At 36.9% G+C, this 27717-nt stretch overlaps 2 protein-coding genes across 5 annotated transcripts; one reads left to right on the top strand and one right to left on the bottom strand.

Moving 5' to 3' along the window:
* Nucleotides 1-7: 7 nt before the first annotated feature.
* commd8 (COMM domain containing 8) lies at nt 8-4542 on the bottom strand. 2 transcript variants are annotated; one of them, XM_052572513.1, is made up of 6 exons: nt 4386-4539; nt 2512-2613; nt 2253-2408; nt 2004-2156; nt 1712-1867; nt 8-373 (listed from the first exon to the last, which is right to left on the bottom strand). In XM_052572513.1, exons 1-6 carry the CDS (start codon nt 4428-4430, stop codon nt 353-355), a joined length of 633 nt encoding a protein of 210 aa, XP_052428473.1. In that variant the 5' UTR covers nt 4431-4539; the 3' UTR covers nt 8-352. The 2 variants fall into 2 exon arrangements, with proteins under 2 accessions (XP_052428473.1, XP_052428474.1); XM_052572514.1 differs by lacking the exon at nt 2512-2613 and having other exon boundaries at nt 4386-4542.
* A 394-nt stretch (nt 4543-4936) lies between these two features.
* Nucleotides 4937-27556, top strand: atp10d (ATPase phospholipid transporting 10D). Of its 3 annotated transcripts, none has more exons than XM_052572496.1 (23): nt 4937-5269; nt 6565-6876; nt 6974-7168; nt 12550-12754; nt 13269-13354; nt 13597-13703; nt 13816-13947; nt 14053-14165; nt 14818-15070; nt 15734-15948; nt 16094-16270; nt 17259-17892; nt 19801-19898; nt 20022-20148; nt 20242-20426; nt 21987-22254; nt 22345-22421; nt 23554-23679; nt 23779-23979; nt 24090-24170; nt 24276-24380; nt 25083-25270; nt 26257-27556. In XM_052572496.1, exons 1-23 carry the CDS (start codon nt 5259-5261, stop codon nt 26483-26485), a joined length of 4125 nt encoding a protein of 1374 aa, XP_052428456.1. In that variant the 5' UTR covers nt 4937-5258; the 3' UTR covers nt 26486-27556. The 3 variants fall into 3 exon arrangements, with proteins under 3 accessions (XP_052428456.1, XP_052428457.1, XP_052428458.1); XM_052572497.1 differs by having other exon boundaries at nt 4938-5269; nt 6513-6876; XM_052572498.1 differs by lacking the exons at nt 4937-5269; nt 6565-6876; nt 6974-7168 and adding an exon at nt 9860-10526.
* The last annotated feature ends 161 nt before the right edge of the window (nt 27557-27717 follow it).

The raw sequence follows: 27717 nt of genomic DNA, 5'->3' as shown, positions 1-27717 counted from the left end.
TCAAGTGTTGATGTTTAATGTTTTTAGTTACTTTATTTAGAAAGGCAACCTTTTGGGGTGTGACATTAAAATGCATTTGCATTTCATGGAGAATTGAAAGCAAGATCTGTGGCAGGCATTTAGTGCAAAATATACCCTGCCACCATTACTTCAAGTCAACTATGGTCCATACTGATGGAGCTTGAACAATAATATTCAGTCCTTAATGAACCCCTAAGAAGAAACACCGACAGGTTTTCGGTTTGGTCCATAAGGTTTGTTTGCCCACATGCAGGCACTGTCTCATAATACAGACCTAAGAAATCCTCTGTATGAAAGTATGATGCCACAGAACCATCTTTCACTGGTATCGTCATTTCAACTGCAACACAACCTAAAATAGGACACATAATGCCATGAGAGTTGAGTTTAGGTTCCACTATTGTCTATTTACAGGCCATTACCTTTCAACATTTTACCTGATAAAAATTCATCTTCAGTCCTTAAAGGGTTAATACACCCAAAAATGAAAATGTCATTATGTCATTAATGACTCACCCTCATGACGTTCCAAACCCGTAAGACCTCCGTTCATCTTCGGAACACAGTTTAAGATATTTTAGATTTAGTCCAAGAGCTTTCTGTCCGTAGCTATTGAAAATCTATGAACGGTCTACTGTCCATGTCCGGAAAGGTAATAAAAACATCATAAAAGTAGTCCATGTGACATCAGAGGGTCAGTTAGAACTTGTTGAAGCATCGAAAATACATTTTGGTCCAAAAATTACGACTTTATTCAGCATTGTCCTCTCTTCCGGGTTTGATGTGAGCGCGTTCACGACACTGCTGACATGTTATCTTTGTTATTGGGCGCACCAGAAAACATGTCGGCAGCGTCACTGCAGTGTTGTTAACGCTCTCACAACAGAGTCATTAATGACATAATTTTTTGGGGTGAATTAACCCTTTAACATCTTGTGAAGCAAAAAGCTGCATGTTTGTAATAAAGAAATCCATCATTAAGGAGCTTTTAATTTCAAGATGGTTTCCAGCCAAAATACCAGACTATATCCATATTCCATAATAGTCAAAATCGACCAACATATTTGCCAAGAACTATTTTCACCTATAAACAGTGCTTGAGACAGATGCCCTTGAGCAAGGCACCGAAGGCCCAACTGCTCCCCGGCGCCACAGCATAAATGGCTGCCCACTGCTCCAGGTGTGTGTTCACGGTGTGTGTTCACTGATGTGTGTGTGTGTTCACTGATGTGTGTGTGCACTTTGGATGGGTTAAATGCAGAGCACGAATTCTGAGTATGGGTCACCATATTTGGCTGTATGTCACATCACTTTCACTTTTGATTTGTGCATATTTCTCTCCTGATTCAGAATTTTTCACTAATGAAAGCAATAATTTGGTTAGAGGACTCTATCAAAAGCAATGATTTGAAGATAAAAATGGCTTAGTTATGGATTAGTTGATTACAAACTGATTTTCACAAATGGAAGATTAGAGGTATTTTATGGATTATTTGTGATTATTTATCAGCTGTTTGAACTCTTGTTCAAAGGGCACCCATCCACTGCCAAGGATCTACTGGTGAGCAAATGATGTAATGCTAAATTTCTCCAAAGCTGTTCTGATTAACAAAAAAACTCATCTCCACCATGGATGGCCTGAGGGTGAGTAAATATTAATTTATGGGTGAACTATTCCTGGAAACATTACCTTATTAGCAGCCTCTAGTGCACTGATGAGAGACTGCAGCTCCTCTTTGTTCATTTCTATGTTCACTGTTCTCTGAATTCCATTCTCCTTCAGGTCCAGACTGAGATTTAACAAAGGAGTGTTTAAAGCTGATAGCTTGTCACTGGATAATGCCAGCTAGAGTGAGACAGAAGGAAAGGGAAGAGGAAGTAAGAAAGCGATAGATGATCTTATCACTGTGATTAATGCATGTGTGTATGTATATATATATATATATATATATGTGTGTGTGTGTGTGTGTGTTTTGGTGCACCTTTAACTGCCAGTTGAAGTCTTGAAGCTGTGTGCTTGAGATGCCATTGGTTCTGTCCACCAAAGCATGTCTGATCTCATCAGACCTGGAGCGCACACACTGGAGAACAGCCTCAGCATGTGCCTTGTCCAAATCACTCAGCAGCTCCTGGATCTTCAGACGTGTGTGCAAAATAATCAGTTAGTCATGTTTAGTCAACCACTAAATCTGCTTGAACACAGACATGCCTGGTCAGATTCGTCTACTTGCCTCTTGATCTGAACAGCCCCTTCCTACAGCAAAGCGGATAAAAGAAGAGAGAGTGTTCATTAACTCCACCCATTCTTTCAGACTCCACCGTTCACCGTAATCTGTTCGCCTTGGGTCACTTCGGCCGCACACCCCATCCACCACCCTGTGTATGAGCTAACAATACAAAATAGAGTTGAAGTATTTGAAATGGTAATCCATACTTGGAATTTGTCCTCCTATCCAAGTGCTCACACACAGAAGTGAGAAGTGAACACACCTGGAGCAGTGGGCAAACTTTTGCTGTGGCATGCAGGAGCCTCAAGAGCACCTCAGTTGTGGGTAATAATGACGGTGGAAGAGAGTGCTGTTCATTCACCTGCTTTAAAGGGGGGGTGAAATGCTATTTCATTCATACTGAGTTTTTTACACTTTTAAAGAGTTGGATTCCCATGCTAAACATGGACAAAGTTTCAAAAATTAAGTTGTACGTTTGAAGGAGCATTTCTGTTCCAAAAGTACTCCTTCCGGTTTGTCACAAGTTTCGGAAAGTTTTTTTCGAGTATGGCTCTGTGTGAGGTTAGATGGAGCGGAATTTCCTTATATGGGTCCTGAGGCACGTCTGACGGAAGAGCGCGCGCTCCCGTATAGCAGAGCACTGAGAGCATTCACTGATCAGAGCAAGAGCGTTGCGAAATGTCACAAAAGAAGTGTATTTTGGTTGCCAGGGCAAGACAATCCTGCACAGATTACCAAAAAAAAAAAAAAAACAGCATTAAGGGACCAGTGGATGGAGTTTATTTTTACAGAGCATCAACGGAGTTGTGCAAGTGTTTGTGTTTGTTCCCTGCATTTCGAAGATGCTTGTTTTACAAACAAGGCCCAGTTTGACAACGGATGTGTGTATCGTTTATTTCTTAAAGATGATGCAATCCCAATGAAAAAGGGTCACGATCGTGTGTTGGAACCGCAGGCGGTGAGTAAAACTGCTTCAAATATCTCTGCCTTCTTGTTAGTGCGTCCCCTCCCATGCTGGAGACCCGGGTTCGAGCCCCGCTCAGAGCGAGTCGTTGCTGCTGCTGCTCTCGTTCAGTTTCAGCCTCTGGATCTGATTCTGGATCATAAATAATTGGCTGAATCTGACTGTAAGCCATGGTTTGTTTTGGATGTTTTTTTTCCTCACGGTAATGTCACAGCTTCCAAACGCTTTCAACGCAAAAGCCTACTGGCGCTCGTGATTCTTTAGCTCCGCCCACACGTCACAGTCGTGTTTTTCCGGGAAAAATCGGTACAGACTATCTTTCTCTTATGAATATAATAAAACTAAAGACTTTTTGGAATTATGAAGGATGCAGTACTACTCTATAGGTACTCAAGATTAACAGGATATTGAGTGAAAATGAGCATTTCACCCCCCTTTAAATTATAGTTGTGTGTTCACTACTTACTGCTGTCTGTGTGTGCATGCGCACTTAGAAGGGTGAAATGCAGAGCACAAATTCTGACTATGGGAAACCATATTTGGCTACAAGTCAGGCCACTTTCAGTGTTGTACAGTGTGATGACTTGTGCCCATTTTTGATTTGTACTGTCAAATAATTTATTAAATCATATACCGTTACTACTAACTGTATCGTAGCTCATAAATATTGAAATTCTAATGCCAAGTTTATATAATATATAATAGTGTATATAATATTAATTTCTAGTTCTACGGTAAATAAACAGTTAAAAACAATAAATACGGACACAATGTTTATTGCTTGATATGGCCAATGCATATTTCAAAACTATATATTTTTAATTAACGTAGGTCTGCTTTAAACATTCCAATAATATTTTACAGATTAAACGCAATTTTAAACGACATTTATCTTTTTTTTTTGTGTACAATTATGACTTCAAATTGGTTTAGGTATATAATAATCCACAAGTCAGAAATGAACTACACATCTTAATGACAGTATCCGGTTTAAATTTAAATGTGTTTTTCACCAATTAAACGGTTTAAAATAAATAATTTCATGAGTAAAACGCAGTATTATTACGAGCAGCATGGCTGTCCTCAAACTGACGTGAGAACAGAATGACTGCATCTATTTGTGCATATTATTTGTTAAATAGTATTATGTATAGGACACTTCTGTTACTTACTTTAGGACATTCTTCAGATGGTAGTTTTTCGAGAAATTTTATCATAATGCTGTCAGTCGTCTTCCTCAGCGTCAATGATGTCAGCTGATCGAGCGTCACGTGACTTAATCTTCAGGAAGTCGGCTGCACACTGTTGGGATCATTTGAAATAAGATACGTATCTATGGTTTGGATTTATTAATGAACAAATTTACAGGTTAATTACATGTACGTGTTACAGTCGAACTATTTCAATGTTGTCACATTTACACATAGACAGTAAAAGAAATTTACACATTTACACAATGCATTTACACAACTTAAAAAAAACACACCCGGAAGTAGTTGTTCATACAATTTCAAAATAAAAGTTTAAAATGTCAAATAAACAGTAAATTAATTCAACAGATAAAGATTTTAAATTAGATCCAGAATCAAAATAAATGTTTGTTTGTTTTTTTTACACAATTTAACCAAAACTTTCAAAAAAGATAAACTGTAAAAACATCTTAAAACAAAAAGGCTAAATTAGTTACAAGATGTACTATTCAGAAATTATTTATTTTACTTAAAATCCTTTGGAAATGCTGGTACTTTATTATGGTTATATACATTTTACGTAAAACAAAAAAACAAACAAACAAACAAACAAAAAAAGGATTCTGTTTTATTTCGATTGCCAAGAATGATAATACATGTTTTGGCAAAGAGAAACTCTTGGGTGTATGTGTGTGGAGCTCAGAGCTCACAGGATCCTCACGCGCTAGAAGAGCTCGTGAAGGGACGAAAGTTATCTGATGTTGGTCACTGTAAGCCATATAACGGTTTAATATAATAACTGAAACGCTGATGCATGATTTGTCCGGGAGCTTACTCTGAAATGTGGCCAAGTCCATGACTCGACGGTAAGTTTAAGGCTTTGTTATCGTAAATATGCATTGGCTGCTGTCTTGTTTCCCATCCAGACGCCTCAGTCTTTAATTGGGTCCTTTAAGAAGTACATGCACATACTGGGCCATAAAGCCGACATAAGCATTTTATTATTTTACAATCTTTTTGACCTGCGTTCACTCGAGGTCACATGCACATCTATTGTACTCGCTTCATAATATGTGTCTGGTCAATGTGTTTCCGGATGTGTAAAAACTGAGCTTTTTTCTTTTCTTAAACCAAAATTTAAAGCACCGTGATATTTTCATCACGATATTTTCTCGTCTTATGAGCAGCACGTGATTTACTGAAACATTTGTTTGTGCAAACTGAGAAACATTTGTTTGTATATCTCGGAGTCATTATTGTATTGCATTATATGTTTCCAACCACAATTAAAACTGCAGAAACTGCACAAATCTAAGCATTTAAATATCATTTTACTGAAGACATATCTTTTGGACATATAAAGCGACAACTGATATTTATGTACATTTTTGTAAGTACACTGCTATACGATTACAAATACCTCTTTTACATTACAAGAATTCACAATTTCATCTTGCTTGTAGGTATGTTAATAACAGGAAATGTGCTTTTTCTGACTTTTAATTAATATGTCAAGCTTTACGGGGTTGAAGAATTGATTATATTAATTCAAATTCAAATTTTGATTTTACAGCAAAGTTGACATATAATGATGTTAGCTTTAGATGTGGTTAGTCACCAGTGAATGCTGTGTAAAGGATAGAATAAACTAGTTCTTGGTTAGTTAAACTAACCAATGCCCTTTTTTTTACATTTATTTGTTAATTTCTATTTGGTTGTTCTTATTTTGTTTGGAAAACAAGTTAACTAGAGTATGTCCATGGTCACCTATACCTGCTTAATGTTTTTGTTTTAGAGAGACATTTTTCTCCTTTCTCATTTCGGGTCATGTCATTCTTGCAGTAATTCTTGCCACAGAGATCGAAACAAAACACAAAAAATCTTGTATTTTTGCCTATGTGAAATTTGAGATGGTTTTTTTGGAACTAATCAAACATTTCTTCCTCTTCCCTTGTTACAAGGAAGTATGAGGCACAACTTCTGTGTTTGCTTTGTCACAAGTTAAGCCTGTTCAACAGGATTAAAAAAAAAGAAAGAAGTAGTAATGGCAGGTTGCAAGTAATTCACTGTACAGATTTATATTAGTTTTGTACATGTTTATGTGTTCAGGAGGTGGGCTGTTTGTAGCGTACACGGGGACTTTGTCATTTGGTCTCCTCAGGCTTTGGGATCTTCTCAACCTCATGGAGCGACTCTACTGGATTCGTCACAGATGTCTGCAGCTGATATCCACAGACAGGAGGAGAGGCTGGTACTCTCCTCCTTCATCACTTCCTGCGAAAAGTAGCCTGGATGCTCAGGACCCTCTGGTTCAGAGGTTCACTGGAAAGAGAAGAGTGGTGGTGTCACGATGTGGTCCACACCAAGCGGAGTACCACAGTTTCTCCAAGGGCTTTCAAGACAACAGGATCCGCACCACCAAGTACACCATCATCAGCTTCATACCCATGAATCTTTTCCAGCAGTTTCATAGGTCAGATATTGAGCTGAATGAATCATGTATTGTCTAAATTATCTGATAGCGTGTTGTTGTTTATTTATTTACTGACACATTTGGTTTCTGACAACAGAGCAGCAAATCTGTACTTCCTGTTCTTGGTGTTGCTTAATTGGGTCCCAGTGGTGGAAGCATTTCAGAAGGAGATTACCATGATCCCACTAGCTGTGGTTCTAACAGTCATTGCCTTCAAAGACGCCATGGAGGACTACAGACGTTACCGCTATGACAAGAAAATAAACAACACACTAACAAGTGTCTACAGCGGGTCAGTATTTTTACATCCCTGTTTATATAATGTGGTCAATGATGAGATTTTTTAATGATCATGTGACTTTGTTTCGGTTCGTTTTGTAACTTCCTCTCTTGGCTGATTTGAGGAATACACTTACAGTAACTCATATTTGGTTACTTGCCTGTATTTTCCCCATATTGCATTGTGACCTGTTTCAAGGTAAATGCCTAGTGAGGGTAGCTTGTGTTCTACAGGCAAAGACCATAGAATGATACAGATTGCAAGACCACTGTCTGTTGTCTTTTTCACTTTGACATTAAAAATTAAAACAAATTTACTGATGGATAAAAGTGATGCAATGCCATCTGCCATGCAAAGGTCCCATGCAAATTGTTACAAAGTGATTTATAATTTGTCAAAATATTAATCATTGTGGGACCACTCAGCCATCAGTGATTTTTTTTACTTTGACCACAATCTATTTAAAATAAAGTGATGAGGCTATTTGGAATAAGTATTATTCAGTGTTATTTATATACTGTATTGTAAAACATTTATTCAGATTTTGAATTAGCATTTATTTTTATATTTTCAGTTTTCATAATACATATAGCTTTAGTGATTTTATATTGTTTTGTCATTTTGTCATTATCTTTTTGTATTTTTAAGGCTTAATTTGTTTATTTTTGTTTTACCTTCAAATTTTTATTTATTTATAAAAAAAAATTGGTTTTAGTCTTACTTACCAATGGGCAATGGCCCATTTATATTTTTATTAACCTGTCACTTTTCTTTTAGCCTTTGGCTTTGGATAAAATGCAGTGGCTTCTGCTTTGTTCTGCATCTTGTGATAGTTGCATACCATGAGGAACAGATTTGCCTTCATCATTAGAGATAAATGACTTCATTATACTCCTAAAACATGCTGTAACTTTTAGGCCAAATTTCCCCATAAGCTTTAAAGTTTCCTCAGACAAAGCAGGAAGATAGATGTTGTTATTCATAGGCACTACAAAAGTAAAGCTAACAAAAAGTAAAAATAAAATAAAAATACAATTACAACATAGTGTTGTTCCAGGCAGGGTGTATCACCTGCACCTCTGCATATCTCTCAGGAAGGATCCCAATGCTAGAAAGCCCTACATTTAGATTAACTGCTGTCTATGGCGTCTTGACAGGTACAGACACCAATTCAGCATGCTCAAACCAGCCACCACCCTGTTTTTTTTTAACTATAAACGTGGAAGTCCTCACTGTCACTATCATTAAAAAGTGATGACTGTCTACACAGATTCACTGAAACACTGCACCTCCTAGGTTAATTTCCACGAAATAGGATTGCATAATTTCCATATTGTGCAAAACTTCCTTCTAGGCTCTCAAGGACTTAAGACAATTAGAATGAATTATTAGTGAGCACTTCTCCTTTGCCAAGATAATCCACCACCCCGCAGGTGTGGCATATCAAGATGCTGATTAGAACCCCATGATTAGTGCACAGGTGTGCCTTAGGCTGGCCACAATAAAAGCCCACTCTAAAATGTGTAGTTTTACTGTACTGGGTGGTCCGGGGGGTTCTTAAAACCAGTCAGTATCTGGTGGGACCACCATTTGCCTTATGCAGTGCAACACATCTCCTTCACATAGAGTTGATCAGGTTGTTGATTGTGGCCTGTGGAATGTTGGTCAATTCCTCTTCAATGTCTGTGCACAGTTGCTGGATATTGGCAGGAACTGGAACACAGTGTCGTATACGCCGATCCAGAGCATCCCAAACATGCTCAATGGGTGACATGTCTGGTGAGTATGCTGTCCATGCAAGAACTGGGATGTTTTCAGCTTCCAGGAATTGTCTACAGATCATAGGGCTGTGCATTAACATGCTGCAAGATGAGGTGATTGTTGTGGATGAATGGCACAACAATGGGCCTCAGGATCTCGTAAAGGGATTCATCTGTAAAGAGAACACCTCTCCAAAGTGCTAGACGCCATCAAATGTGAGCATTTGCCCACTCAAGTCCATTACGACGAACTGTAGATGAGCTTCCCTTGAATCTTGCGACATCTGTGGCATTGTGCTGTGTGATAAAACTGCACATTTTAGAGTTGCCTTTTATTGTGGCCAGCCTAAGGCACATCTGTGCAATAATCATGCGGTCTAATCAACATCTTGATATGCCACATCTGTGAGGTGGATGGATTATCTCGGCAAAGGAGAAGTGCTCACTAACACAGATTTAAACAGATTTGTGAACAATATTTAAGAGAAATAGGCCTTTTGTCTACGTAGAAATTTTGTCTACCTAGAAATAGTCTTAGGTCTTTGAGTTCATTTTGATGTCTTGATGTGAAACTTCAAATGTAGTTTTGAAAGTGCCACCCCTTATGGCCAGTGCTCATTTCTTGTAACAAGAGCACACTTTGCTTTCCCTTCATCTGTGTTCGACTATAGCCACTGTAAAATACAAATAAAATGTCTTGATCATATCTACAACATGCAGTTAAGAATAGCCTTGATAAAGGAATGTTTGTAATTGTAAACTTTATAGTAATAATAATAACAATCTTTGCTTCAAAGGTCCAGAGCTCCTTAGATTATAAATAACTTGTGTTCTCTGTCCGAGATAAACGTCACACTGCAAACAGGTCACATATTTACCAGCCCTCAGTTTTCCCTGTCTAAAAAGCCATAAAAAGCTCTATGTCTACTTTGTTTATGATGTTTGGGAGTGTTTCCTGGATAAGGAGCGGCCCGGTCTATATGTTGTAGATTATTACAAGTTTCTGAGCCACACGCACTACTGTTGAGACAAAGGTTTTGAAGAGCGTAAGGCTTCTCAGGTGTCAGATCTTGCATGTGTTGATCATGGCTTGGACAGAATCAGATACGTGAATTTGACTTGTTGAATTGAGACCTGTTGGACATGCTTGGGATAGAGAAACTGCCTAAATTGGCTGGACCGTTCTTAAAGACTGAGCGGAAGAGTCCTGCTGCCATGATTCAGCAGTTGGAGCAAGATCAAGGAGGTGGCATGACAAAAGATCCATCCAAAAACAGAAGGGTTGTCATGCAAAGTGGGACTGAACATGAAGAAATAAAGGAATTACAGCAGTCATACAACAGGAATAAGGTCCGGACGACCAAGTACACCTTCCTGTCTTTCATTCCCAAGAATCTTTTCGAGCAACTTCATCGTTTCGCCAATGTATACTTCGTCTTTTTGGGCGCATTGAACTTTGTGCCTATTGTAAATGCGTTCCAGCCAGAGATCTCGATCATTCCTATTGTCTTCGTGATGTCCATTACTGCCGTTAAAGACCTTTGGGAGGACCAGCGTCGGAGGAAGTCTGACCAAAAGGTCAATCACCGCTTATGTGAAGTTTATGACAGGTAAACTAATGAAACATTCTGAATGTCAGAATTGAAAATATACATATAACACATACTGTCTACAGGTGCATACCTCTTTTTGTACTAACCATGTGTGGCATTGAAGCTGATTTTTGCTGTCAGCAGATCACAGCGTACCGCATATATGTGTTTAGCATATACATGCATTTTTGTTATTCAAAAGCATGTTTAGTTAAGGGATTGTTTAACCTACTGTAGCTGTGATGTGACTTGCCCCAGATGTTTCACTTTTGGCAGTTTCTTGATCCCAACACTGGCTTGTTCCTCAAACAGTCGGAGGTGTGGCTTCATAACTTCATTGGATGTGTCAAATCAAATAAACTTTGTCATTTGAATTTGAATGGTAAAGTGTCACAGCTTCAATTTTGCATTGGATTTCTGATCTCCCAAGCTTCTGTGTCTTATTTCCATTCTGTATCCTGTGCTGTAACCCATTTATTAGTGTATCTGTTAGTTAATGGTTAACTTGAAGTATAGTTATTATCGAAGTGTTTGTCTTTTATAATTGAGCCACTATCTTATGATCAGAGGTTTGTTCATTGTATCACGTTTGTGTGTGTGTTTGTGTGTGTGTGTGTGTGTGTGTGTGTGTGTGTGAGTGTGAGAACAATGGCATATTTTACCAGATAATTGATTCATAAACTGCTAAGTGTGATTTCTCAGAATCGACAAAAGCTTGTAAGGTAACACTTTAGTACTGACTAGATGATTATTAACATGCTTATTATTTACATATTGGCTGTTTATTAGTACTTATAAAGCACGTTCTGCTTGACCATATTCTACATCCCTAATCCTACCTAATACCTAAACTTAACAACTACCGTACTAAATAAGCAGCAAATTAGAATTTGGAGGCAAAATTCGTAGTTAATAGCAAGAATTGGACTTTAAAATAAAGTGTGACTTATTATAAATATTCAAATGCTGTCTTTGAATTGATAATTAATTGTTAAAGGGTTTTGGGTGTATTGGTAGCATGTTGCTACTATGTACAGTGTAAAGTCAACCGTCGGTAAATAGCAGGTATGAAGACACTGTTTATATTTTGCTTTCTCGCACTGATGACCTGACAAATATTGTACTCATACGTTGAATTATCCAACATTTGGCTCTAGCTAAGCTCTTAATGTTGCTGAGATTATAAAGGCTCCCTTGTGATTGTCTTGCCGCAGGGGGTCATATTAGTTTGCCTGTTATGGAGCTGTTGCCGTGGGTGACAATGAAGCACAGCGTTTGCTTGATTACTATGGCATTGAGGCTCTTGTGTTTAGTTCAGTAGTTGTGTTTTAGAAGCAGTAATGCTTGAATCCGTTTATGTGTGTTTTACTTTATTCACATGGCACATCATCAATGCACCGAAACAAAGCGTCATTGGAAATGCAAGTACCTGTATGGTTTTGTCATGTGGGATTGTTCACAATGGTTCTGTAAATATTCAGTTATAGCACCTGTAAGACTGGTTTTGAGTGTCATCAATGTGAGGGCTGTTTTAACTGATAATAAACACGTCTCTCAGGAATACTGTGTTCTGACTGATCAGTCTACAGTCAAATACTTTTGTTTAATGAGAACCAAATAATAATATGTTTGCATTTGTAGTTCCTGGCAACCAACAAGTACTTTTTGCCTTTCGTGATCATCTTGTATAATGAAAAGAATAAATAAGAAGAAATAATGTTCAGGCAGACACTCATTATAACCGACTGAACCTGCTTGGGAATTCGCATGACCCCATTGCTATATATATATATATATATATATATATATATATATATATATATATATATATATATAACATAACATAACCATGTATAAAGCATGGTCATTTTTACACATATTTTAAAAGAATATGTATGAATATTGAACTGTATCTTTTTTTTTGTGATTTTCAAATCTTCTGTTTTTAAATCCTGACAATGAAATCAATACTTGAATCCTGTTGTTTATTCAATTTTAATAGTGAACAAAGAGTGTGTGTGTGTTTGTGTTTGTGTTTAAGGAAGCAGAAGCGGTATGTGGAGCGGCGTTGGGCAGAGGTGTGTGTCGGTGATCTGGTCCGTCTCTGCTGTAATGAGATCATTCCTGCTGACATGGTGCTGCTGCACTCGTCTGATCCTAACGGTGTGTGTCACATCGAGACGGCCAACCTGGATGGAGAAACCAACCTCAAACAAAGGCAGGTGGTCCGTGACCTGCCACAGCAGGTGAGTGGCCAGCCATTTCATTATCTTGTTTTTCCTCCATATATTTATGAGGTGAAATAGGTTTTGCTTAAAAGGGTCAGTGTTTTATTGCATTAAAATCCATCAAGTTCTTTAAAAGAAATAAAATGCAGTTTATATAGACGATTACTTTAATTGACATGATCTATGATTCTGTGTTTCTGAATATTTTAATTCTGAACAATGCCTGGTGAAGGTCACCTGACTGAAACGTATGAATTGCAAGCTATAGCAGTGTGTTTAATTCTTTTATTTTTGTTGGACTGTTTGCTTTTATTTTTAACTATGCATATTCTTTTATGATTTACTTGGAGTTGTGGTGGTATTTCTCTTATATTTTGAATTTGTGAATTAAAATAGATGTTCTTGTAAGGCATTTTTCTTCATTGCGAATAAAATGTCTCATGAATTGCTGAAATTCTTTACTTTGTTAAATGATATTTCATAAAAGCTTTATTCAAACAGTATGTTTAAATGTGATGTGTTCTTCCATTAGGGATCTGAATTTGTTCCAGAAAGCTACAGCAGTCACATTGAGTGTGAAAATCCCAACAACGACTTGAGACGGTTCAGAGGCTTCATGTGAGTAAAGCAGTAAACTTCTTCTGTAAATGATAAACGAAAGGCTGGAGACTTTCCATGAGAAAGATAGTGACTTTGTTTTTGTTTGTTAGTTTGTTTGTATTTAATGCAATTCCAGCTTCTGTGGCTATTTTCATGTTGAGAAATATTAAGGCTGAATTATATCATGTCTTTACTATTTGTTTTGCTAAAAAACACATGCTCTCTTCGAAAGAGTTAACTGAGATTGTTTTTGTAATCAGGGAGCATCCTGGTAAAGTGCGGGTTGGACTCCATAGTGAAAACCTGCTCCTGAGGAGCTGCACTGTGAGGAACACAGAGACTGTGATTGGTATTGTGGTCTATGCAGGTCAGTTTCTCATATTCGCACTCCGAGATTAACTTCAGATATGACAAGTTCATTGCATCATTGTTAAGAGCTCAATTGAGCAATAACAATGTTTGTGTGTGTGTATCTTCAGGTCATGAGACAAAAGCAATGCAGAATAACAGTGGGCCACGCTACAAAAGAAGTAAACTGGAGCGCAGACTCAATATGGACGTCCTGTGGTGTGTGGTTTTACTGCTGCTCATGTGTCTTATTGCTGCTGTAGGTTAGTATTCCGGTCAATGGCATACTTGTGACAGGACTTCAACTTTTAAGTACTAAGTTAATGATATTTTTGTGGGTTTAGTGAAAATGTGGTTGTGATCTACAGGTCATGGTTTTTGGTTGAATGGACTACAGAATCCCATTTACATGATCCCTGACGACACACACCCTGCTCTCGCTGCCTTTTACATGTTCTGGACTATGATCATTGTGTTGCAGGTGCGTGATAGTGAGCGGAAATATTTTATATCTACACAAACAAATACATGTAAACTACCTGTCAAAAGGTTGGAATAAGGTCTCCTGTTTACTAAGGCTGAGTTTATTGAATTAAATATACAGAAAAGAAACCGTAATATTGTGAAATGTAAAACTGTTTTCTATTTGAATTTATATTACAATGTTATTTATTTCTGTCATGGCAGTGATGAATTTGCAGCAAGTATTACTTCAGTCCTCAGTGTCACATGATCCTTCAGTAATCATTCATTTGCTGATTGCACTTTTTTATTATTGTCAATGTTGGAAACAGTTAACTTAATAAACTGCATTTATTTGAAATGGAAATCTTTTGTAACATTATGTTTTTATTTCCTGTCACTTTTGATCAGTTTAATGTACCCTTGCTAATCAAAAGTAGTAATAAAAAGAAGGTCTTGGTATTGTATGATTTCCACAGAATTATTAAGAAGCAAAAGCTGTTTTCAACATTTATAATGACAAGGAATGTTTCTTAAGCAGCATATTAGCATATTAGAATAGTTTCTGAAGGACCATGTGACACTGAAGACTTGAATGAAGCTCATTAAAGTACATACCTAGAATATCTGACATTGCTGTCCTTCTCTGTCTCCTTTTCCCTCTGTTGCAGGTGCTGATTCCCATCTCGCTCTATGTGTCGATAGAGATTGTGAAGCTGGGACAGATTTATTTCATTCAGAATGATTTAGATCTGTATAACCCAGTACTGGACACAGGAGTACAGTGCCGAGCGCTGAACATCACAGAAGATCTTGGACAGATCCAGCACCTGTTCTCTGACAAGACAGGAACCCTCACAGAGAACCGCATGCTGTTCCGCCGCTGCACTGTTGCAGGAACCGAGTACCCTCACCATGAGAACGGTCCGTTTACTTCACAACAGCCTTCAAAATATACCCCACTGATTCTTTAGGCATGCCATTCATAAGGATCAAAACGAAATATTAAATTGATTGACTGGCTTACATTTAACACAGTTGATTTATGGTCTAACTTAAGATATTCATAAACGGATGAATATTAAGATATTTATTTATTTATGCTAAGAACAGTAATTAACATTTTTTTACCAAATCTACCATATTATGGTTTACTTTTTTTATTCCGCTCTCTGAACACTGGTAATACATCATGGGATCAGTTGGGAGTATATTATATTAAGAGCCATAATTAAATGGAAATTGTGTTTGTGTGTATACAGTGCCTTGCGAAAGTATTCACACCCCTTAATTTTTTTGCCACCAATCCTTAAATATCACAATTTTTCAGTTTTTTTTGTTTTTTTTTTTTAGAATAACATTCATTTATCCAGCTTACTATTACTCGTTTTTTTTTTTTTGAGATATTATTATTATTATTACTAATTTGCTTTAGTGTTTCACTAAATACAACTGGGTGTTTATTTCATTAGAGGTACCATCATGATATTTAGGGTGTTTTGAATACAGTGGTGTTCTAATGATAAAGATTGAATGTTTTGTCTGATCGTCTCCTGCTTACGATCATGTTTACTTGTAACTCTTCAGCGATTTCTCTGGAACAGTACGAGGAGCAGGGCTGTGGCGATGCAGATCACTCTCTCACCCTGAGGTCACGCACTAGCAGGAAGTCACTGAGCTGTAAATCGCTCAGCTGCAACCGGAGTTCAGTGTCCCTCAATACCCTCACTGCAGAGTCTGACACACACTCAGTCCACGACACACTCCGCAGACACACACCTGGAGCCTTCAGCAGCACCATGGTGAGACGAGAACAGACTTATCTTAACATTTACTGTGCATGTGTACTGTTCCATGTCTTTATTACTTTATTAGTTAAATATTGATTTTTACTGTAATACACACCTCAAGGATTTATTGTCAGTGATATGACGTTGTGTTATCTAGGAGTGTGCCGTCATTCCAGATCCTCAGCTGCAGGCGAAGCTGAAGACACTGTCTTCACCCATGTGTTCCCCTCTCCAACAGCAAGCTGCTGAAATCTCTCACATACTCGACTTCTTTCTCGCCCTCACTGTCTGCAACACTGTAGTAGTCTCCTCACCCACTCAGCCGAGACATGTGGTATGAAGCCTTTCAACTGATAGTCTCAAACTCACGCTATCATGTTTTTGGCCACACTCTTATTTTAAAGTCCAAATTCTCGATATTAACAAACCATTAACTATGAATTATGCGCCAATAAACAAGTGTTCTGATACAAGCATGTTATATGAAAACAAATTGTATGAACTGTACAGTCAATATGGCAAGTGCTAAATGTGTGGTCACTTAGCAAAATTTTGGTAAAGGCAAAAGAGGCTAACTGAGGGCAAGAGATCCATTGCAAACAAAAATATCTATTGTCAATAGTGTAGGGATGCATGAAGCACCACTCACAATGAAGCCACTTCCAAACCAAGCAGTTTTATAGTCAACACTGCAATTCTGTATGTTTAACTTGAACCCAAACTAAGCTCTCTTTTGAAATTCCAGATCAAGTTTATTTATACTGAATTGAGTACATTTCACCTATGAAAACTGATAAAACAGTAGTAAATATAAGCACACTTTTAAAATTTGTCCAGTTGTTTTTTAAAGCAAGAACCTGAAACCAATCAAAATATACAGGGCTTTTAAAAAACCATTTCATTTTAGTGCATGGGTACAGTAAGTACGTGAGTATTGTATGTTGTTCATTTATATTACTCAGTACTTAATTGTATAGTTACACTTTACAAAGGACACCTTGAAATAAAGTGTATCCCAATGTTTTACTATTAAGCATTTCATTCACAATAAATATAGTAAATAACAAATGATAATGCAGTGTTCCTATTATTAGATGCTAAATAGAATAGATTTAGCATTATTTTCCAGTGGTCCAGTCAGTTTTTGGGCTGGCTGTCAAACTGAATTAACCTTGAAACAATTCAGTCTTTGCAAAAATGATCTTTTCTTATTGCTGAAGCATAATCAAATTGGGCAAAATATTAAATAAACCCAAATTCTGTATGGGCATTTATGTGTGTTGTTGTTGTGAACTGTGATTAATCATTATTTGTAATGTCAGGTTCAGATGCCCGTGGTGCGCACACCCCTGCGCTCTCTAGAGGAGATGAAGGCTATGTTTCAGAAGCTGAGTCTGCCTCGCTTCCCCTTATCACCTAGTCAAAACACAGACACTCCTCCCAGCCTAACTAAGAAACTCTTCAGCCGGGGTCGTTCGGCTTCCTACTTCCCTAACAACAGCCCGCAAATACCCATCAAGACCCTACAGTCACCCTCCACACCCTCTGGCACCTCTTCAAACACCCCAAGCAACCCCGTCACTCCAGCGCTGTCCAGTGGGGCGTGGGGCGAGGACGTGGATGACATACAGAAGGCCAAAGATAACTCTGCTGATGAGTCAGAGAGCGATGATGAAGATGAGGCGGAAGAGTTGTTGTACGAGGCGGAGAGCCCGGACGAGGCGGCATTGGTGCAAGCAGCGAAGGCATATGGGTGTACTCTGCTGGGCCGGTCCCCAGAGCAAGTCCTTGTGACTGTTCCAGGCACTGGGCCGCTGTCCATCCCTCTGCTACACGTACTGCCATTTCATTCTGCCCGCAAGAGGATGTCTGTGGTGGTGCGCCATCCACTCACTGGACAGGTGGTCGTTTACACTAAAGGAGCCGATAATGTCATTATGGAGCTGGCTGAAGCAGGTATGTGAGGTGACGTCTTTTAATGTTTATTAAGGTTGGTTCACACTATCCCAAACAATACGAATGCTTCAGGTATTGTATAGTCAGTTTTTGGACTTTGTTAATTGATAAACACAACATTCTTAAAGGGATAGTTCACCCAAAACTGATAATTCTGTCATTAATTACTCACCCTCATGTCATTCCAAATCCGTAAGACCTTTGTTCTACTGAACGTAAACAATGCTGATTACGTTGATTACATTCTTGGTTAATCTTCCAAAATGGCGAAAGAAGGTAACTTGGGGAGAAAAGTTGTTGAATAAGTTTAGTCATTATTGTTTTCAAAGTGCACAAAAAGTATTCTTGTAGCTTTGTAAAATTAGGGTTGAACCCCTGATGAAATCACATGGACTATTTAACCGATGTCTTTGCTACATTTCTGGACCTTGATCGTGGTAATTACATTGCTGTCTATGGGAGGGTCAGAGAGCTGTGTGTTCTGAAGAACGGCATTGAGGGTGAGTAATTAATGACAGAATTGTCATTTTTGGGTGAAATATCCCTTTAAAGCAAGATAGATTTACTTCAGAAGCAAAATGACATAGTTTTAAAAATAAGATAGTTCACTCAAAAATGAAAATGTGGTCATCATTTACTCATATCATTCCAAACCTGTGTAAGTTTCTTTCTCATGTTGATTTTTTAATATCCAAACAGCTGTGGGCCCCACTGGAAAGAAATACTATGGAAGTCAATGGGGACCATTACCAGAATTCAAAAAAATTACTTTATGATAGTTCAACCAAAAATTCTGTCATCATTTACACACCCTCAAGTTGTCCCAAACCATTTTCGACTTTTTGTGGAATGTAAGATAATACATTTTGAAGAATGTAGGTAACCATCAAGCAGTTGCTTGTCCCCACTTGCTTTCTAGTATGTAGAAGTCAATGGGGACCAAAAACTGCCGAAAAAAATAAATAAATAAATATAGGTTTGGATCAGCTTGAGTGTGAGTAAATTATGACAAACTTTTCATTTTTGAGTAAACTAACCTTGTGGAAGTTTTTTTTTTTTTTTTTAATTCAAAATTCAGTGACTTTTTCTTTCCCCTATTGCAGATATTTTTGTAACATTTCATACTGCTGACATTTCATATTTCTTCGGCTGAGATATTAAGGATTTACAAAGGCCTCTTTCTGTTGGTTCAAAGGAGCAAAGCTTTGGCCAAAATCTCTATAGGAATCTGTGCAATTGGGAATTATTTGCCTATGGAATATAATCTGCAAGTGTCTGCAATGTGACTGTGCCTTGAGACTTCTCAAAAGAATCAAGTGTGAAACACTTGAGTCATGATCTCCTCAAGTGTGTGAAGAAACACTTGAGTCATGATCCCCTCAAGTGTGTGAAGTACTGTATGTTTAGTAGATTACAGACATAAGAGAGCTTTGACCTTTCAGTTTGCAAACTGTATGATATAATTTAAATACAGCTTTTTGAAGTTTAAGAATCACACTGGTCCATAATGTCTTTTTTGTTTTAATTCCAGTAAAAGGGGTAGGAAAAATGAAAATATGCTGTTAATTTACTCGCCCTGAAGCGATCTGAGATGTATACTGTATGTCTATCTTTCTAAAGTAGAACATTAAAGATGATGGTCCCTGGTGATTCATAACATGCAAGTTAATGGCTGCAGTCACTTTGCCAGTCAAAGGAAAAAAAGAAACAGGAGAGACCAAATTAATACATTGGCTCCTGATGATATATTTTTTTACTAAATTATTACTTGTAATCCATAGCCTTGGGCAAAGCAGTGTTTAATTGTGCAGCCGTTCGTGTTAAACATTTGGATGCTTGTTGTCCCAGCAGTGTTGAACCCTATAAACTCATGTCTTTGTTTTATCTGTGTGTGCATGTGGGGTGCAGCTGAAGATGGTTTCTCTAGAGAGATCATGGAACGGACTCAAAGAAACCTGGACCAGTACGCAAGAGAGGGACTGCGCACTCTCTGTGTTGCTAAAAAGGTATGTCTTCATCTCTCACTTCCCTTATTTGCTACATTAATGATCATCTGTTTGCACACAGCACTGAAATGCCTCTGCATGGAGGTCAAGTCTTGAAACAAATTGTCGGCATATGATCAACAGGTATTGGAAGAGCAGGAATACAAAGCCTGGCTGAAGAGTCACGAGTATGCAGAAACCAGCATTGAAAACAGAGAAGAGCTTCTGCTTGAATCTGCCGAGAGACTGGAAACTAATCTCACATTATTGGGTGATATATTAAAACATTGAAGACAAAAATGAAGTTGTCTGGAAATGTTATCATGTTTTGGTTGTCCTAGCCTATTTGTGTCTTGGCTTCCAGGGGCGACGGGTATAGTAGACCGCCTGCAGGAGGAAGTGCCTGAGACCATTGAGGCTCTGCAGGAAGCTGGGATTAAAGTATGGGTCCTCACTGGGGACAAACAAGAGACAGCTATTAATATTGCTTTTGCTTGCAAACTCCTCAGACCTACAGACCACATACTGATGGCTAATTGTGACAGCAAGGTAAGTAGAGGTGGTGGAAAAACAAGACTAAGGCTGCTGATACATGGGGCAATCTTTTGAGCAATTTTGGCAGGCACCTTTTTTTTGAGCAATATGTCTTGGGCACTTTCCCACTGAGAATGGGTAACAAATTTCAATCTGGATATTTAAGATGGGTCGTGGGCCCTGTGTCTCACATTGACAGAAATATTTCCCAAAGCTGCCCAGCAACATTGCTCAAAAAGTTGCCCGTTGTATCATCAGCCTGATAGTGCTGGCCATTAAGTGCAGCTGTTGACTACAATAGCCTGTGAGTGTGTGTGTGTGTGTGTGTGTGTGTGTATGTATATATATATATATATATATATATATATATATATATATATATATATATATATATATATATATATATATATATATATATATATACATATATATATATATATATCATATATATATATATATATATATATATATATATACATATACATATATATATACATATATATATATATATATATATATATACACACACACATATATATATATATATATATATATACACACACATATATATATATATATATATATATACACACACATATATATATATATATATATATATATATATATATATATATATATATATATATATATATATATACATATATATATATATATATATATATATATATATATATATATATATATATATATATATATATATATATATATATATATATATACATATATATATATATATATACATATATATATATATATATATATATATATATATATACATATACATATATATATACATATATATATATATATATATATATATACACACACACATATATATATATATATATATATATACACACACATATATATATATATATATATATATACACACACATATATATATATATATATATATATATATATATATATATATATATATATATATACATATATATATATATATATATATATATATATATATATATATACATATATACATATATATATAAATTTTTACACACTATTCTGATTTCTATTCACATTCCTTATTTTAATCCTAAACTAATAGTTTAATTTAAATATTTTTTTTCTGTCAATTTAATATTTTGTGTATAAAATGCTGTAAGCTAAACCAAACTTGACTGTAAAATACCAAAATAAGGGTTTTTCTTCATTACTATGACCATCTGTGTGTCCAAAACATTTACATATTTCTGTATCTCAAACAGTAGAGCATGATGCTAACAGTGGCAAGATTATATGTTTGTTTCCCAGGGAATTTATAAACTAATAATAATAATAAAAGTCCACTTCAATTCAATACAAGTCATTTTGCATAAAAGCTTTTGCCAAATGCAAACAATTTAGGTGGTTTCGGGGATTCCCGTTAATTTGCTAATTTATTTAATTTAATTTAAAATGTAATTAATCAAATTAAAACCAACCTGGAAATATCACAAAAACAGAAGCAGGGACACCCATATGCTCAGTCTTTTATTTCAAAATGTATAACTGGAATCTAAATGACTTTTCTGTGTGTGTATTATTCCTTAGGACACGTGTGAGGCTCGACTTCATGAGTTACAACATGAGATCAGAAAGGTCACAAAGGAAGGTGTTTCTGAAGATGATAGCTCTGACTGTGTGATGGTCATTGACGGCCGTACGCTGGACTACGCTCTGCAGAAAGATCTAGAGGGGTCATTCCTGGAGCTCACAAGCTGCTGTCGCTCAGTCATATGCTGCAGATCAACTCCTCTGCAGAAGAGCCAAGTGGTGCGGCTCGTCAGAGACCAGCTGAAGGTCATGACCCTGGCTATAGGTAAGGGCAGTGAAAGGGCTTATGAAGGCGTATGGTTGAATGTCAATGCAGAATGTTGTTCAAACTGAAATGTGTAATGCTTATATTCAGGTGATGGAGCCAATGATGTCAGTATGATTCAAATGGCAGATGTTGGCATCGGCATCTCAGGCCAGGAGGGCATGCAGGTACAGTACAAGCAGAAACTTGGGTTTGGGCACATTTCAGTAATTAAGAATTAACTTCCTTGCAATGAATCAGGATGAATTAATCTGGATAAAACTGGTTTGACAATGTTACACAGGATGTTGTGTTGGAAAGATATAAAGAGTGATTTACAAGATGTGTAATTGCATTATTCGTTTTGACTAATCTAGTTAAACTGCATTATAAAGTCTGTCTACTATGCTCATCAAGGCTACATTTATTTGAGCAAAAACACAGTAAAATGCTAATATTATTACAATTTAAATATAATATTTGAATGTGTAATTTATCCCTGTGATGTCGTCAGTGTCACCTGAAATCCTTTTAATATGCTGATTTGCCGGTCAAGAAATATTTCTTATTATTATCAAAGTTGCTGCTAAATATTTTTTGGAAAAAGTGATTCATGTCTTCGGAAAAATAGAATGATAAATAGAAAGTTTCATCAAAAGTTGCATTTATTTGAAATAGAAAATAAATATTTGTAACATTGCATTACTGTCACTGTTGATATATTAACGTACCCTTATTAATTACAAAAAATTAAAAAGTCTTACTGACCCCAAGCCTTTTAACAGTAGTTTATGTCAAACTAATATTTATTTAATTTTAAAATTTCAAAACCATTAACACCACAATCTAAACCATTAAATGTCCACTACATTGTTTTCACATAGTTTTATAAAATATTGACATCGAAATTTGAATTGACTTATTATGTAATAAAGTGAGCTGTAACCACATTAATGGATCAACAGTACACTAATTCAGATTGATGCACAACCCTGGAGCACACACAACACTGTCTTGTTCCTTTTAAATCAAGCGTACTTGAAGAAAAGAAAAATAACTCAGAGTAGAATCCACTTTGAAAATATATTTACACACGTTGGACAATTCATTTTTATAGAATTAATGAGAAAGGACAACTATGTAAAAGAACATGTTTCCAGTCCCACTTTTTACTGATTGTGTGTGTCTATACTGTGTGTGTGTGTGTGTGTATGTATAAGTATATATTTAATATGTAAATTGTATTCCCCTCCGATTTCTCTTCATAGTTTAAACCTTGTAGTTCATCTGATAAACCATATCTCTTTTCCATATATATAGGCGGTGATGTCCAGCGACTTTGCTATCTCTAGATTTAAGTTCCTGAGAAAGCTAATTTTGGTGCATGGTCATTGGTGTTATACTCGTTTGGCGAACATGATCCTCTATTTCTTCTACAAGAATGTGGTGAGTAATACACACATTTACACAGTTCCTCCTGCAGCCTTATCTTCTGAATCCGTGCGGTCCTGACTTGTTCCTCTTCTTTTCTGTTTTCTCATGTAGATGTACGTGAACCTTTTGTTCTGGTACCAGTTTTTCTGTGGCTTTTCAGGCAGCACAATGTCCAACTCGTGGGTTTTAATCTTCTTCAACCTGCTCTTCACCTCCGTCCCTCCAATCATATACGGCGTGCTGGACAAAGATGTGTCCGGCGAGACGCTCCTAGATCTGCCTGATCTCTACAAGTCCGGACAAAACTCCCAGGTGGACATCCTGTCTCACACTCCATTCCACTGTGTTGTTTTGCAGTGTGTTGTACATGGTTATTAATATAGTGATAGCTTATGTGTAGTTCTATGATGCTTGATTTTCAGGCCTATCTTCCATCAACATTCTGGATGAATATTATCGATGCGTTTTACCAAAGCCTAGTGTGTTTCTTCATACCTTACTTTGTGAGTCTTTCTAAAGTTCCTCACTTTACTGAGTATCATAATGTTTAATTGTCAGTACTGCACACATTTAGCAATTTATATCTTTTTTTTGTTGTTGTTGTGAAGGCATATGCAGGGTCTGATATAGGGGTCTTTTCCTTTGGCTCCCCAATCAATGGCTCTGCTCTGCTCATCATCCTCCTGCATCAGCTCATAGAGAGTCGCACAGTGGTGAGCCAATCACAGTTGCTCAGCGCTATTTTGTTTCTCATCTATAATGCTGTGTAATATGTAAAGTAAATCTTTAGAATAGTTATTGCATTCCATGACAAATGTAACACCAAGAAACAGATTTACTAACGGCTTGCACCAGCGCAAACTGTTTTTTGGCATTAAAATAGTACTATCAAGATTTACTAAAGATGTGCAGTGAAGAATTAGCACTGAAAAGGTGTGGACACAATTTATTTTTGTGCCTGACCTTACTGAATATGGATTTGTAGGAGATTACATTTAGATGCAAAATTTATGGGAGAAGAGTATTAAAATGAATCACGCTACATGATTTACTATCGTGTGTGCTTGTCAAATTAATGGTATCTGCACCATTATTTAAGCCCCCCAAAAAATGTGTCTTAAAGCAGGCGCTACTTTGTGCTGCTCTTGGTAGAGGTCTTGTTGGCCCAAGATACAGTTTCACAAAACTGTACATTTAAAGCTCAAATATAATTTGATTGGCAGCATACATGATGTCACATCATCATTCAGTGATAAACTGTGTCTGACAGAAGTAACACAGTAACAACACAGTATTGAGTTATTCTTGTCACAAAATGTGCATACCAGGAACCAGGATATTTAATGTCTTTATTTATGGTATTGTGTTTCTGTATCTTCTGCTAATGTTGGTCTTGTGCTATTTTTTTTTTCCAGACATGGATACATACTGCATTGCTGCTCTTCAGTGCCTTGTTCTATTATGTCTTTGTTCTGTTGTTCAGCCTTGCGTGTGTGACGTGCAATTCTCCCACAAACCCCTTGGGCATTGAGACAAAAATGATGTCCGAGCCACTCTACTACCTAGTGTGTGCACTTACCACAGTCCTGGCCCTGCTACCTAGGTATTACACACACATCTGAATCAGCTCATTTACATATCAGTCACAGTAACGGACTGTAACACTGACCATGCGTTTATTATTAAAATGTTTACATGTCACAAGCGAACCTCTTCACTCCCGTTTACATGCAATTATTATGAATATTCACTAAGACATGGTTATTTTACTGCCATTATTTGCACACCCAACAGCAGGATCATATTAAAAACATGTCTAGAGATGTACTAGATAGAAGGTTGCCCTATGCTGCACCGCTTCATTTAGCAATTCTTAGTGAAGGGAAAACATTAGAACAATGTCAGTGAGTTCATTCATGAAATGATGGAAACAATACACAGCATCTGTGTACCTCCAAGCACATGCTCAATTATGTTTATGTGAAGTAAAGTTTAATTGCTATATTGCCAAAATTCCATTATAATCACATAACGAGGGTGTATGTAATTGTAGTGCTGTTTTAAAATCCAGTGACCTGACTACCAAGATGCCATACGCTTGCTGACTTTTTAAATGGCTATAGAATAAAAATGGTTATCATACACTTAATAAATGTATGTGCTGTATGTTTCAGTGTGAAGCATCTCAGAGTGGCTCCATCTCTGCATCTGCTCTGAGTTTGGGTCACTTCAGAGGGATAGTTCACACAAAAATGAATACTCTTTCAATAATTACTCACCCTCATGTTGTTCCAAACCCATAAGACCTTCATTAACATGTCAACCATCTTCCCATAATTCTAATAAGAAGTGCAGCATTTTCTTTACGCTGTTAAGAACTGTTATTGGAATCCAGTCTTGACAAACTAGTTTTCAATTTTCCCAATTCAAATAGATAGGATTTATATTCTATTCCTTTTAGCTGCATAGAAAAGATGCCTTTGGGTGTTACTACAGTGGCTGGTAAAAAATATATATATATATATATATTCTGCCAGACTTTATTGGAATCAGTCTTTCATGGTTTTATCTTGTCTTTCTGTGTCACAGGATCCTGTGTCGTGCCTTTTGTAACACTATCTGTCCATCTGACCTGGTGAGAGCACAGAAAATGGAGAGACTCTCGGCACAAGATTATTCCATGAGTTTACGGCAGTGGAAGGAGAACAAAGCTGCTCAAAGACTGTCCTCCAGACGCATCCCTCAGAACCTCAGTGTAACTGCTGACATGCCTAATTTAACAGACTGTATCGCTGAAGCAGGTGCTGTTCTCTCATGAGTTGCCCATGATCATGTAAACATGGTCCTTAGTTCAAATAGTGAAAATATATTCTTGCACTTTAATGATCGGCAGATACTCTGACCAGTCAGAAATCAGATCTGGCTTTTCTCTGCCCAATAAGTGTTTTCACTGTGATGTAAAGTACCTGGGCTCTGTGGAGCTTACAGATGAACTGCATCGCAAACTCATTCCAGTCCAGAGATCGCAGAGTAGACTTGGAGGCTGGCTCTCGTAGACAAAAGATATTCAGATAATTGTTTACATTTCACAAGGCTATGGCTGTGACATTTTTAATTACACATGCACTCCAGAATTACGCAAGAACCTCAAGAGTTGTGAGGATGAATTGTGGGTTAGGATGTGGCTAGTGTTTTCCAACCTACTGTGGCTCCTTTGCTCCTACTTTAATGCAATACTCAATTTCTGGCTATTGAGGGTAAAAAATTCAGAACTTCACAACTGCATAGACCATGAGAAAATGAGCTTGCACACTTAGTGTGCATAAACTAACACAAATTCCTACAGTCATATTTATTCAAGCAAACTGCAAATGATGGTCTTACTCTTTGAGAATATAGAAATTATCAAGTTAAATGATTTTATTTTTCTGGTAATCTTTCAATAATTAGGAGAAACATAACTGTGTCTGTTTGATACTGTATCTGATCATGGAAAAGTTTAATACAACGAGGCCTTTACATTAAATTAACTTTCCCTGCTCAGGAATAAAATTAGGTGAACATAAACAGGAGCTAATGTATTCAAGACCCAAGGTCCCTGATGTCCATTTGTGTGTTCAGTCTGACACTGAACATCCTGACTGCATGCATTACAAACGGACCAGTCCAGTATTTTATGATGAATGCTAGATTGCTTTTTATAATTCAATGAAATATTATTTTCATTATGAAAGTGAATGCTTGACTTTTGAAAATGTGAATTAATAATCCAGAATGATCTCCTAAAAGGATTTTGAGTCACTGACTAGAAAACATTATTTATAGTCATTATTTTACATCTTATATGAGCCATTTGTACATTTGCAATAAAATACTCAAAACGATAAAACTTGACTACTGCTTGAATCTGAACATATACACAACAGGTAAACAACTGAGAAAAGATGTCCAAACATATTTTTTAAGCATGAAACACAGATGATGCAGTAAGACAGGGCAGGGCACATGACAGGAGAACAGGCTGGTCAGAAGGAGATGGCTCCAGACTCT

Source organism: Carassius gibelio, chromosome B13 (assembly GCF_023724105.1).
Source record: "Carassius gibelio isolate Cgi1373 ecotype wild population from Czech Republic chromosome B13, carGib1.2-hapl.c, whole genome shotgun sequence".
Taxonomy (NCBI): Eukaryota; Metazoa; Chordata; class Actinopteri; order Cypriniformes; family Cyprinidae; genus Carassius; species Carassius gibelio.
The sequence above is the reverse complement of the archived record's forward strand: the minus strand, read 5'-3'. Positions and strand labels throughout refer to the sequence as shown.

Bases quoted from the DNA above. Each gene is read 5' to 3' on its own strand.
- commd8 (XM_052572513.1), bottom strand. From the start codon at position 4,430: ATGATAAAATTTCTCGAAAAACTACCATCTGAAGAATGTCCTAAA. The intron at 2,157-2,252 runs GCAAGTAGACGA...ACACGTCTGAAG, and splicing joins GGGGCTGTTCAGATCAAGAG to ATCCAGGAGCTGCTGAGTGA. The intron at 1,868-2,003 runs GTGCACCAAAAC...GTCTCACTCTAG, and splicing joins ACTTCAACTGGCAGTTAAAG to CTGGCATTATCCAGTGACAA.
- atp10d (XM_052572496.1), top strand. The intron at 17,893-19,800 runs GTATGTGAGGTG...TGTGGGGTGCAG, and splicing joins TATGGAGCTGGCTGAAGCAG to CTGAAGATGGTTTCTCTAGA. The intron at 20,427-21,986 runs GTAAGTAGAGGT...ATTATTCCTTAG, and splicing joins TGGCTAATTGTGACAGCAAG to GACACGTGTGAGGCTCGACT.